Source organism: Ranitomeya imitator, chromosome 4 (genome assembly GCF_032444005.1).
Source record: "Ranitomeya imitator isolate aRanImi1 chromosome 4, aRanImi1.pri, whole genome shotgun sequence".
Classification (NCBI taxonomy): domain Eukaryota; kingdom Metazoa; phylum Chordata; class Amphibia; order Anura; family Dendrobatidae; genus Ranitomeya; species Ranitomeya imitator.
The window spans coordinates 714,394,431-714,408,987 of NC_091285.1; the positions used below are offsets into that span (position 1 = coordinate 714,394,431).

The 14,557-nt window shown below is 43.9% G+C and overlaps 1 protein-coding gene across 1 annotated transcript; it reads right to left on the reverse strand.

The window, feature by feature from the left end:
- Window positions 1-912: 912 nt before the first annotated feature.
- On the reverse strand, window positions 913-2,043 carry LOC138674887 (olfactory receptor 5G9-like). Its single transcript, XM_069762710.1, has one exon. The coding sequence runs from the start codon at window positions 1,873-1,875 to the stop codon at window positions 913-915; it is 963 nt and encodes a 320-aa protein (XP_069618811.1). The 5' UTR covers window positions 1,876-2,043.
- Window positions 2,044-14,557: the final 12,514 nt, after the last annotated feature.

Below are 14,557 nucleotides of genomic sequence, written 5' to 3' on the forward strand. Positions count from 1 at the left end.
AATAACTTTTGGTGTCCAGCTTCGCTGGTCAAATTTTAACCCGTATAACTTCCTAGCAAAAAAAAAAAATTGGTTCCAAAATTGTGCTGATGTAAAGTATACATGTGGGAAATGTTATTTATTAACTATTTTGTGTCACATAACTCTCTCGTTTAACAGAATAAAAATTCAAAATTTGAAGATTGCTAAATTTTCAAAATTTTAGCCAAATTTCCATTTTTTTCACAAATAAACGCAAAAATTATCGACCTAAATTTACCACTAACATGAAGCCCAATATGTCACAAAAAACAATCTCAGAACCGCTAGGATCCGTTGAAGCGTTCCTAAATTATTACCTCATAAAGGGACACTGGTCAGAATGACAAAAAACGGACAGGTCTTTAAGGTCAAAATAGGCTGGGTCATGAAGGGGTTAAATCTATAGAAAGAAGTGTTGCACTATTTGGAAAGTTACTGATACACTGCATGTTGAAGCTAGAAATGAATAAATCTCCCAAATTTCTAATTTAAGAGATTCAAATGAATTTGGCCTGGAAATAGGATTCACAACTTTATTATATGTGAAATAAAGGTTCCTGAAGTCCTTTAATAGTCATTACCTAAGTGTTATCTGTCCTAGTGCAGAATCGGTAGGAGCGCTGGCCATGTGATGGGTGAATATTGTTTTATTATTTTTACGTCTTCCCAGCCCTAAAATGTTGATCATCCAGAAGCCATTTTGCTGAATTGAAAGGAATCAAATCAGAAAAATAGTGGATTGTGACTTGTCCATTTTTCTGTGAAATTTGAAGCAAATTTAATTTGCTGTTAATTAATCTACTCATTTCTAGTTGAAACACAACTTCTTATGGATTGAAAACAATGATTTGGGTAATGATTTGATTCATAGTTGAATGAGGCCTTCACTTATTACCACTGAGGTGAACGTTTAAACTCATTTTGTTTAAAAATATATATATATCTCATCTTTTGCATAGCTCTCCTAATCTCATTGTTCCTCAGGCTGTAGATAATAGGATTCATCAATGGTGTAACTACTAAGTACAACAGGGATCTGTATTTGTTGATATTAGATGAGCTCTCATCAGATGGAGCCATGTAGACTACAATTATGGTTCCATAATATGCACATACTGTGGTCAGGTGGGAGCTACATGTGGAGAAGGCTTTTCTTCTACCATAAGAAATGTTAAGGATTGTAAAGAAAATGCAAAAGTAGGTAATAATGATAAAAACAAATGGAAAAAAAACCACAAAGATGCTATAAACAAAGTCTTGCAATATTACAATGAAAATGTCTGAAGTGGCCAATTCCAGTAAGGGACCAAAGTCACAAAAGAAATGATCTATGTAATTCAAGCCACAGAAGTTAAACTGAATATAAACAAGGAACTCGCTAGAAATGAGCACAATAACCAAAAACCAGGCTCCCATAACAAGATTAAGGCAAAGATCTAGACTTATTAGTGAGGAATATCGTAACGGATGACAAATGGCCAAATACCGATCATAAGACATAATGGCAATGAGGAGACATTGAACAGAACAAAATATACCACAGAAATAAAGCTGTGTCAGACAACCCCAAAGGGACAAAACTCCTTCCTCAACAAACATAATGTCTAACATCATGGGGATAACGCTGGTGGTCAGTAAGACATCTGCTATGGATAAATGCTTCAGTAAGAAAAACATTGGAGTTTTGAGTTGGTCAATGATGGTCACTAGAAGGATAATGATAAGATTTCCTCCAAGTATACATATGTAACTCAGGGTAAGCAGAAGGAATAGAAGAGGTTTGTATTCGGAAAGACTTTGGAATCCAAGAAGACGTATCTGAGTGACTTGTGTCTGATTCTCCTCACACATCATTAATATATCAATAAGTATCCAAGAATTATTTTCTCCTAAAAATTAAGAGTATTTATTCAAGTTCAGATATAAAGTCTGGGAATGTAGCCCACTAAAAACAAATAGTGATGGTTTTCATTATTAGAGGAGGCTCGATAGAATTTTGGGATATTTTCATCTGTGAAACGATATCTTCGCATTGTTGGCTCTTCTGATGTAAAGGTGAAATGTTCCAGACGTTCACATCTTTTATAGTCTCAGAAAAACATAACAAATGCCCACTGGACCCCGATAATCACCCTCAAGTGAATGTTCTAGACAAAAGAGACCAGATGTTTAAATGAATTGATAGTTATCTTGCCTCCAGAGAATGTTGGTATAAAAGCTTTCATGTTTTGTATTCTAAATACCCACAATGTGTAAACTTACAAAAATATAAAGTACTTTACTGTATATAAAATGCAGTGAGATAGTTTTAGCAGGAGGGTCAAGAATTAAGCAGTTAAAAATAATTTAAAAATTAGAAGTGTTAAAGTTTATTTTTGTCAAATAACAAGTTGCAAAGAAAAATATAAATCAAATTAATTTTTGATGCTACCAACCTTTGCCTTCCAAACATGATCAAAGCATTAATTCTTCTAAGGACATTTACACAGAGTTCTTGAAGGAAGTTGGCTGGGAGGTTGTTCCAAACATCTTGGAGAAGTATCCACAGATTTTCTGTGGATTTCTTGTAGGTTTGCTCAAATTCTTCTGTCTCTTCAAACAATCCCACACAAACATGACTTTGTTGAGATCAGAGATCGTTTGGGGACATATCATCACCTTCAGAGTGCCTTGTTTTTCTTATGCTTAATCATTTTCCATAATCATTCTTCATGACATCGGCTGTATGTTCATGGCCGTTATAATGCTGCAGAAATTAATTTTCACCAATCAGATGACTTTCTTAGAGTATAGTATGGCCAGGACTTTAATCCCCATAGGGGTCTTAAAGGGAGGGCCGCATGAATAAGGAGGTTCCTAGGCCTTAACTTTGGGTGGTAAGGGGTTAATTGGGTGCAAATTTAGGGGGAGGAGTATAGGGTCAGGGGAAGGATGTTGGATTTGTAATTGGCTAGTGGAAGGTATCCTGTGGGAGGGTACATAAGATGAGGGGCGGAGAGGGTAGTTCAGTCGGGATAGCAGCTTACCTGAATCTCTTGAGGGCTCTTGTCCAGGAGATCCATGCCTTGGCAGCAAGCAGATGACAGCTGTGGCTACAGGATCAGCTGCAGATGTGGAACACTGATGGTGGGACTGCTGAGTTTGCTACATCCGTGGAGTCTCTAGGTCGTGCCAGCAAGTCCCAACTGTCGAAGCGATTTAGCCCAGATGTGACTCCCCAGATCTGGCACCAGCAGCTGAGCTCGTCCAAGGACCCATCCAAATCTTCAGTGCAATTCCAGCCTCTGGCCACTGGATGTCACTCTGGGGGGAGTTCCTAAGCGTCGGCAGGTGCCAGGAGCCGGAGGAAGTGACGTCGCTTGCTCTGCCCTCTTTTTGATGTCATCCGGGTCAGGTGGTATTGCTGACCAGGAAGTGCGCTCGGCTCGGAGGAGCAGGGCCTTGACTGCAGCAGCAAGGATGGAGCTGGCAGAGGAGAGGCAGGTGCATCAGCGCCGGAACCAGGCTGCTGTATGCACAATGGGAGCGAATGTTAGGGAGAGGCAGGTGCAGCCGCACTGGGCTCAGGCAGCAGCGGTGGGTAGGATGGAGACCCGGTCAGCTGGAGCTGACACAGAGGAACATCTGGAACATCCAGTCAGAGCCCGGGCTTCAGGAGCAGAAAATCGCAGGGACGAAGATCCAGACGATTGGTGCGGGGGGCCAGGAGGTGACCAATCCAAGTTGTCAGCAGCAGTGGAGGCCAGGGTGATTTTCATGGGAGAGGGCAGATCAGTGCCAGGGATGCGGGCTGCAGTTATGCAGCTGAAGTCTCTCCTTCGTCCAGACGACATGCCACGGTGGATAGGAGGTCCAGGTCCAGTGGTGGGTTGACTACATCGGGCTTACTTGGCGATGTCCCCGATCAAGACTCTGCCTCTAAAGCGGAGGGCCATATTTCATCTGACAGTGCAGACAGCGAAGGTGATCATCACGGAGCACAAGGGACGACTGTGGTGAGGCTCCCTCATAGTCAACCTGGTAAGTCACGTGGTTCGCATACGCCCTGGGCAAAATTTGAATGATGTGGATGTGAGTGAGTGGTATTTTAAAAGAGGTTTGGCAGCTGGTAGTGCAGCAAGTACATAATGTGTGAGCGAGGTAGCGTAGAAATTTTTTAGTATGGTGCAGGTTTTTTATCTGTGTGAGGTCCTTGCAAAGATTGGCAGTGTGGCGTTGGTGGTTCGGGATCAGCAGGGATGGTGGAGACCCCACTGGTTGTTAGTGATGAGATTCCTGCAACAGTTGCAGTTGCTGCAGTGGCGGTTAATGAGATGGTCTTGTCACCACCAGCTGTGCTTCTACGGTGGATGTGGTTCAGTTGGATGACAGAGCGAGGGGTTAGGTCTATATGTGCTTTTTTGGCCACTTAGATGCGCATTTGAAGCAGGAAGTTAAAAAAAATGTAAGGACAAGTTTGTGGAATTTTTTCTCTGTTACCATTGGAAAAGTTTAATCTGGACAGGGTTAAACGAATGTGAGTAAGAAGGATGACGAGGAGCACAGACGTTATCCTCATATTCTTGCTAACATTTATGCCCCGAATGAGGGACAGATTTGCTTTTTGATGGGGGTATTTTCACTAGTAGGGGGGCTTCCCAGCGCGGCAACGATAGTGGGTGGAGATTTCAATCTTCCATTCTCTGAAACATTTGACAGGCTCTCTCTCTGGGGGTTACCGCCCTCTGACTCTGTAAAGAAGCTGTCTTTGGGCTTCCGGAGGATTATAAGATCTGAGGCTCTCTTTGACGCATGTAGGGTGGCACACCCTGGAGAGAGGGCCTTCACCTTTTCGCACCCACACCGGACCCATACCAGCATCGATTACTTCTTTGTAAACTCTGCTATTCTTAAGAGGCTAGGGGGGGTGGAACTGGGCTCCATTACTTGGTCAGATCATGCTCCTGTGATCATGGAACTTGAGGGAACCCACTCACGACCTAGATTTGGCCACTGGCGCTTAAATGAATCTCTACTCAAGGACCCGGAAGTTAGGGCCTCACTGCATAAGCAACTGGAGGAATTCTTCCAGCTCAATACATACTCGGCCTCCTCCCTGGGAGTTCTGTGGGAGGCACATAAGGCGGTGATGAGGGGCCATTGTATTAGGGAGGGCGCCAGGGCCAAGAGATCCGCGGGGGTCCAAAGGGCACATTTGACTTCTCAATTAAAGCTTCATGAGAGGACACTCGCTGAATCTCCCTCTCTGGCCGCTTTGAAAGAGGTGGTCAGACTAAGGGAAAAATTAAAACATCTGGCGGTGGCGGGGGCGGAGAAGCTGCTTACTTTCTCTAGACAGAAATTCTATGAAAGGGGCAATAGGGCACATACCCTCCTGGCACGCCAGCTGAAGGAACGCTCCGTGGCTTCATGTCCTCAGGCCTTACGGGACACTGCAGGGGTGACGCACTATCACCCTGATGCCATAGCTGACATTTTTTATAATTTCTACAAAAAATTGTACAATCTCGGTCCCCCATCGGCTGATGGTTCCCAGGGTTCAGGGGCTATTGGAGACTATCTTGCTACCTTAGATCTCCCCTCACTACCTAGTGAGGCGATTGAATCTTTAAATAGCGCAGTATCCCCTGAAGAGGTAGAGGAGGTTTTGGAGTCCCTACCCATGGGAAAATCACCTGGCCCTGATGGTCTGACGTACTTTTACTATAAGACATTCGCCAAAACACTTCTTCCTCACATGACCTCGGTATTTAACTCCTTCTTGCAAGGCGACCCAATCCCGTCCACAATGCTACATTCCCACCTCATCCTCCTTCCAAAGCCGCCTAGGGACCCCTTGGACTGTGCAAACTATAGGCCAATAGCCCTTTTGAATTCGGATTTGAAGGTGTTCACCAAGCTGCTGGCCTCCAGGCTTAATAAATGGCTACCCTCGATTATTCATAAAGACCAAGTGGGCTTTATTCCATGCCATCAAGGGGGTGATAACATCAGGAGGGTTGTGGACTTGGTGGACATCTCGCACCGAAAGAAATTGCAAACATTAGTACTGAGCCTTGACGCCGAGAAGGCTTTCGATCGCCTCTCCTGGCCATTCCTTTTTAATACGATGCGGGTCTTTGGCATTTCGGGGGGATTTTTGTCCGCGCTGAGATCCCTATATAACCACCCTACAGCGGACATAAAACTTCCTCTCTGTACATCTAAACCATTCACTATATCGAATGGCACCAGGCAAGGGTGCCCTTTGTTGCCTCTTCTGGCAGCGTCCATACGACGGGACCCCAATCTTTTAAGATCGCACTATTTGCTGATGATGTTCTATTGGCGCTTACTAATCTCCACATGTCTCTTCCGAACCTCATGAGGGCTTTGAGGAGATACAGGGACCTATCTAGATATAAAATCAATTCCAGCAAAACGGAGGCTATGCCGCTGAACATCCCCCCCTGAGGTATGGGGCCATCTACGCCTGAATTTTAAATTCAGGTGGAAACAGGATGCTGTGAAATATTTGGGGGTGAATATTACGTCCTCATACGAGACCCTCTACAAACTAAATTTCCCCTACCTCTTTAAAGAATCAAAAGCCCACCTGACTAAATGGCTATCACTTCCTCTGTCGTGGATGGGTCAGATAGCAGTGGTAAAAATGAGTCTTTTACCCAGATTGATCTATGCCTTTGAGACCCTCCCAGTTGGAGTTCCGGTCTAGGAATTAAAGTGCCTTCAGGCGGCTATTATTAGGTTCATATGGCAACAAAAGCGCCATAGAGTGGCTAAGGAAGTTCTCACATCTCATAAGACCAGGGGAGGGCTTTCTGTGCCAAATATTTTTAAACACTACTGGGCTACACACCTGAGGAGAATCCCCTGCTGGACGTCCCTATGGGCCTACAGCAGGTGGAATGAAATAGAGAAATTATGGCTTGCCCCAATACACCTTAACTCTCTTTTATGGTCGCCAGCAAAATGTAAGTCCTTTCCACCCCTTGTAGGCCCCACAAGTCCACTCGTGACATTTGGAACACCTGCACACGGAGATTCGCCCTCATGTCACCTTGCTCCCCCCTGGTGTCCTTCATCTATCATCCACAGCTCCCAAGCAGTTTAGAATCTCCTATGGTTCACCCTTGGCTTAAAGCGGGCCTATTTAGATTTGCGGATATTATAGACGGGGAGACCATGGAGATTCACTCCTTTGATTATCTTAAGCAACATTTCTCAATTTTCAACAGGGAATTCTTTCAATACCTACAAATTAGAGATTTTGCTAACTCCCTATATGGTAAAGCGGGAGCTTCGATCCCCACAGATTTCGAGAATATTTGCAGGAGAGGCGTGAACACCAGGGGTCTGATTTCAGAAATTTACAACATTTTATCGGATCCACAGGATGGGTCTGGTGAATCTTTTCTACATATGCACAAGTGGGAGGCCGCCTTGGAGCGGCGTATTTCTCCACGAGAGTGGTCTGTCATTTGGAGGAATGCCGCAAAATCATCAGTGTGTACTCTCCACAGAGAAAATATCTATAAGATACTAATGCACTGGTATCACACTCCAGAGTTTCTGCATGGACTGAATCCCTCTATCCCTCCCTCCTGTTGGAGATGTGGGGGAAGCACTGGGTCTCTTGTCCACATATTTTGGTCATGCCCAAAAATTATGCCCTTTTGGGGTCAGGTTAAGTCCCTCATCGACAAGGTATTGCATACAGACATAGAACTAAACCCGCTAGTGCTTCTCCTGGGTCACGGGGCACCGGGTATGATCAAACTTTCCAATAGATTATTGCAACATATCCTTACGGCGGCCAGATGCCTGATTGCGCGTCTTTGGAGACAGCCGAGTCCCCCTTCGCTTCAGATCCTCCTTGGACGGATCATGGATGTCAGAAGGATGGAACACCTTGCAGCCTTACTAAATGACTCGGTGGTGCGCTTCCAGGCTATATGGTCCACGTGGGATTATTATGCAGCGGGATCCGACCTGTAGTGCGTCTGAGTTCGGATTTGATTAATTGATTCAACTGAGGATTTTCCCTTTTTTTCCCTCTCTCTTTCCTCCCTTCCCTCTACCCCTTACTGCTCGTCTTGTGTTTGTCATTTACATCTTTGTAGAATTAAGGTCATTGATAGCCTTATATCGTCTATATTGTTTATATGGTTTATTGTTCATGCATTCTATACAGAAACTAAATACTTGTAAGACCCTGTTTTGTTCTACAATGTTTAATAAAATAATACATTTTTTAGTTAAAATAAAAAGTGAAAGTCGCTCAACTCTATTTTGTGCTCGGAGATTTAGTTTTTATTGCCGCAGCTGAATGATTTACATCTATTAGCCAGCATAAGTACATGTGGGGACTCCCTAGCAACCAGGCAACCCCCACATATACTTATGCTGGCTAACAGATGTAAATCATTCAGCTACGGCAATAAAAACTAAAACTCCGAGCACTAAAAATACTCGGAGGACCCCCGAGCATGACCGGGAAACCTCGAGTAACGAGTATATTCGCTCATCACTATTACTAAATCATCGCAAACAGACAAAAAACATCAAAATAACGTGTCATAGTGAAAAAAAGTACAGGATTAGAAATGGATCAATCTCACCATTTGTGGTCTTCAGTAGGGTTGAGCGAAACGGGTCGAAAATTTTCAAAAGTCGCCGACTTTTGGCAAGGTCGGGTTTCATGAAACCCGACCCGACCCCTGTGTGGGGTCGGCCATGAAGTCGGCGATCTTTTGAATCTAGAATCGGAATTCCGATACCGATTCCCGATATGTTTATATCGGGAATTGGTATTGGAATTCAGATTTAAGTGTAAAATAAAGAATTAAAATAAAAAATATCGCAATACTTACCCTCTGACGCGCCCTGGTACTAACCGGGAACCTTCCTTCCTTAGAATCAGCCTTCCAGGACCTTGCGGTGACGTCGCGGTGACGTCGCGGCTTGTGATTGGCCGCGCGGCCGCCCATGTGACCGCTCGCGCGACCAATCACAAGCCGCGACGTCACCGCGACATCAACCGAAGGTCCTGGAAGGGCTGATTCTTAGGAAGGAAGGCTGCCGGAAAGAAGCAGGGCGCGTCCGAGGGTGAGTATATACCTAATAGGAATATACTCACCCTCGGACGCGCCCTGCTTCTTTCCGGCAGCCTTCCTTCCTAAGAATCAGCCCTTCCAGGATCTTCGGTGACGTCGCGGCTTGTGATTGGTCGCGCGAGCGGTCACATGGGCGGCCGCGCGGCCAATCACAAGCCGCGACGTCACCGCGACGTCACCGCAAGGTCCTGGAAGGCTGATTCTAAGGAAGGAAGGTTCCCGGTTAGTACCAGGGCGCGTCAGAGAGTAAGTATTGCGATATTTTTTATTTTAATTCTTTATTTTACACTAAAATATGGATCGCAGGGCCTGAAGGAGAGTTTCCGCTCCTTCAGACCCTGGGAACCATGGAAACCCAATGCACTGCATTGGGTTTCAGGTTTCGGCCGACCCCGACTTTTTTATAGGATCGGCCGATTTCACTCGACCCAACTTTTGAAAAAGTCGGGTTTCGTGAAACCCGACCCGATCCTATAAAAGTAAAGGTCGCTCAACCCTAGTCTTCAGTATTAGCAGGAGCATGCATTAAAACAACATGGTAAAAGAATACGGGTCCACACGTCTCCAACAGATGGGGCTGCCCCATTTAACATTTTGGTCTTCAACCTTGGACACATGGCAGGAGCTTCCCTTTGTACCTTGGAGGGCTGGCCTGCCCTGCGGCAAGTGTACTGACAGAACGTGTGTTTAGCATGGCAGTGCGTGTGATTACAGACAGGCGCATTCCAGATCCAACATGGGATAACTAACATTCCTTAAAATGAACCAGGAGAGGATACCACAGGACTTGTCTATACCTGGCTGACAACTATACTAGCAGCACCCAGACAATATTCAACTTTAATTGTCATTTGCTTCATTTGGGTGCTTACTCCCCATATTAAAAAAATTGTGTTTGCTACTTCCTCCGCTGCCTCTTCCACCTATAAAGCCACATCCAACGCTTCCTTCACTTGGAACTTCACCTCGTGGTTCTAGATAGCTATGTTTAGGTTTGTAAGTTCTAGGTTGTTTAAGTCAGCTTCATAAAAAAAAAAAATATCCCTCAAAAAAAAAAAAAAACACACAACCCCCCACACAAAAAAACTGTGTTGGATTACTTCTCCTTTACCTCTTCCACCCAAACCGCCGCTTCCACTTCTTTCTCCATTTGGAACTATGCCTTATGGATCTTAATATCTACTTTTAGTTTCTTAAATTCTAGGTTCTTTTAAGCCAGTTCAATAAAAATAATTAAAAATGTTATGTATATACAGTATATATATATATATATATATATATATATATATATATATATATATATATACACTGCTCAAAAACTAAAGGGAATGCTAAAATACCACATCCTAATGAAAGCATTGGTACTGAGATGTGGTCTGTGGTCCCCACCTGCAGAACCACTCCTTTATTGAGGTTGTCTTGATAATTGCCAATAATTTCCATCTGTTGTCTCTTCCATTTGCACAACATCATGTGAAATTGATTGTCAATCAGTGTTGCTTCCTAAGTGGACAGTTTGATTTCACAGAAGTTTGATTTACTTGGAGTTATGTTCTATTGTTTAAGTGTCCCCTTTATTTTTTTTGAGATATATATATATATATATATATATATATATATATATATATATATATATATACAGTGCCTACAAGTAGTATTCAACCCCCTGCAGATTTAGCAGGTTTAATAAGATGCAAATAAGTTAGAGCCTTCAAACTTCGAACAAGAGCAGGATTTATTAACAGATGCATAAATCTTACAAACCAAAAAGTTTTGTTGCTCAGTTAAATTTTTATAAATTTTAAACATAAAAGTGTGGGTCAATTATTATTCAACCCCTAGGTTTAATATTTTGTGGAATAACCTTTGTTTGCAATAACAGCTAATAATCATCTTTTATAAGACCTGATCAGGCTGGCACAGGTCTCTGGAGTTATCTTGGCCCACTCCTCCATGCAGATCTTCTCCAAGATATCTAGGTTCTTTGGGTGTCTCATGTGGACTTTAATCTTGAGCTCCTTCCATGAGTTTTCAATTGGGTGAAGGTCAGGAGATTGACTAGGCCACTGCAACACCTTGATTTTTTGCCTCTTGAACCAGGCCTTGGTTTTCTTGGCTGTGTGGTTTGGGTCGTTGTCTTGTTGGAAGATAAAATGACGACCCATCTTAAGATCCTTGATGGAGGAGCGGAGGTTCTTGGCCAAAATCTCCAGGTAGGCCGTGCTATCCATCTTCCCATGGATGCGGACCAGATGGCCAGGCCCCTTGGCTGAGAAACAGCCCCACAGCATGATGCTGCCACCACCATGTTTGACTGTAGGGATGGTATTCTTGGGGTCGTATGCAGTGCCATCCAGTCTCCAAACATCACGTGTGTGGTTGGCACCAAAGATCTCGATCTTGGTCTCATCAGACCAGAGAACCTTGAACCAGTCAGTCTCAGAGTCCTCCAAGTGATCATGAGCAAACTCTAGACGAGCCTTGACATGACGCTTTGAAAGTAAAGGTACCTTACGGGCTCGTCTGGAACGGAGACCATTGCGGTGGTGTACGTTACTTATGGTATTGACTGAAACCAATGTCCCCACTGCCATGAGATCTTCCCGGAGCTCCTTCCTTGTTGTCCTTGGGTTAGCCTTGACTCTTCAGACAAGCCTGGCCTCGGCACGGGAGGAAACTTTCAAAGGCTGTCCAGGCCGTGGAAGGCTAACAATAGTTCCATAAGCCTTCCACTTCCGGATGATGCTCCCAACAGTGGAGACAGGTAGGCCCAACTCCTTGGAAAGGGTTTTGTACCCCTTGCCATCCTTCTGACCCTCCACGATCTTGTCTCTGATGGCCTTGGAATGCTCCTTTGTCTTTCCCATGTTGACCATTTATGAGTGCTGTTCACAAGTTTGGGGAGGGTCTTAAATAGTCAGAAAAGGCTAGAAAAAGAGATAATTAATCCAAACATGTGAAGCTCATTGTTCTTTGTGCCTGAACTACTTCTTAATACTTTAGGGGAACCAAACAGAATTCTGGTGGGTTGAGGGGTTGAATAATAAATGATCCTCTGAAAATACTTTTCACAATTTAAAAAAAAAATAAACAAAGAAATAACATTCTTTTTTGCTGCAGTGCATTTCACACTTCCAGGCTGATCTACAGTCCAAATGTCACAATGCCAAGTTAATTCCAAATGTGTAAACCTGCTAAATCTGCAGGGGGTTGAATACTACATGTAGGCACTGTATATATATATATATACAGTGGGGCAAAAAAGTATTTAGTCAGTCAGCAATAGTGCAAGTTCCACCACTTAAAAAGATGAGAAGCGTCTGTAATTTACATCATAGGTAGACCTCAACTATGGTAGACAAACTGAGAAAAAAAAATCTAGAAAGTCACATTGTCTGTCTTTTTAACATTTTATTTGCATATTATGGTGGAAAATAAGTATTTGGTCAGAAACAAAATTTCATCTCAATACTTTGTAATATATCCTTTGTTGGCAATGACAGAGGTCAAACGTTTTCTGTAAGTCTTCACAAGGTTGCCACACACTGTTGTTGGTATGTTGGCCCATTCCTCCATGCAGATCTCCTCTAGAGCAGTGATGTTTTTGGCTTTTCGCTTGGCAACACGGACTTTCAACTCCCTCCAAAGGTTTTCTATAGGGTTGAGATCTGGAGACTGGCTAGGCCACTCCAGGACCTTGAAATGCTTCTTACGAAGCCACTCCTTCGTTGCCCTGGCGGTGTGCTTTGGATCATTGTCATGTTGAAAGACCCAGCCACGTTTCATCTTCAATGCCCTTGCTGATGGAAGGAGGTTTGCACTCAAAATCTCACGATACATGGCCCCATTCATTCTTTCATGTACCCGGATCAGTCGTCCTGGCCCCTTTGCAGAGAAACAGCCCCAAAGCATGATGTTTCCACCACCATGCTTTACAGTAGGTATGGTGTTTGATGGATGCAACTCAGTATTCTTTTTCCTCCAAACACGACAAGTTGTGTTTCTACCAAACAGTTCCAGTTTGGTTTCATCAGACCATAGGACATTCTCCCAAAACTCCTCTGGATCATGCAAATGCTCTCTAGCAAACTTCAGACGGGCCCAGACATGTACTGGCTTAAGCAGCGGGACACGTCTGGCACTGCAGGATCTGAGTCCATGGTGGCGTAGTGTGTTACTTATGGTAGGCCTTGTTACATTGGTCCCAGCTCTCTGCAGTTCATTCACTAGGTCCCCCCGCGTGGTTCTGGGATTTTTGCTCACCGTTCTTGTGGTCATTCTGACCCCACGGGGTGGGATTTTGCGTGGAGCCCCAGATCGAGGGAGATTATCAGTGGTCTTGTATGTCTTCCATTTTCTAATTATTGCTCCCACTGTTGATTTCTTCACTCCAAGCTGGTTGGCTATTGCAGATTCAGTCTTCACAGCCTGGTGCAGGGCTCCAATTTTGTTTCTGGTGTCCTTTGACAGCTCTTTGGTCTTCACCATAGTGGAGTTTGGAGTCAGACTGTTTGAGGGTGTGCACAGGTGTCTTTTTATACTGATAACATGTTTAAACAGGTGCCATTTCTACAGGTAATGAGTGGAGGAAAGAGGAGACTCTTAAAGAAGAAGTTACAGGTCTGTGAGAGCCAGAAATCTTGATTGTTTGTTTCTGACCAAATACTTATTTTCCACCATAATATGCAAATAAAATGTTAAAAAAACAGACAATGTGATTTTCTGGATTTTTTTTTCTCAGTTTGTCTCCCATAGTTGAGGTCTACCTATGATGTAAATTACAGACGCCTCTCATCTTTTTAAGTGGTGGAACTTGCACTATTGCTGACTGACTAAATACTTTTTTGCCCCACTGTATATATATATATATATTGTGACAAAACACTCTGGGATCGCCTTTGCTGGGGTCAAAGGACACGTGGTTTGTGCATTGAATCTGAGGCGTACAGCAGGTTTCTGAGCAGGCTGACCTCAGGTCAGATTTATTAACGTGAAAGCAACACAAAAAACAAAACATAAAAATAAACCCTAGCCTGTCCGGCACTAACTAAACAAATACGTTGCTATCTCAACAACTGGGGGGGCTTCTCCCACCCAGCTAACATCATACAGATCTTGAGCAGAGCTCTTCACTCACGTTTGTCTCACACAGGCAGGCAATCTGTGTGCCCCAGGCAGACACTGGAAACACCCAGCTGGTCATCTTTTATTCCTGCAATCATTAACCCATTAGCACCCTGAAGATACTGAGTGGCCTAATTCACATAGGACAAACACCTGGATGAGATATACCTGCCTCCATCTACCACACCAGCATGAGTCTTACATATCCCCCCCCCTTGCTCAGACCACTCCGGTCGAGCAAGAACACTTTTGAAACAGTGCACTCGGGATAGGGCATCGGCGTTCCCCATCTGCAC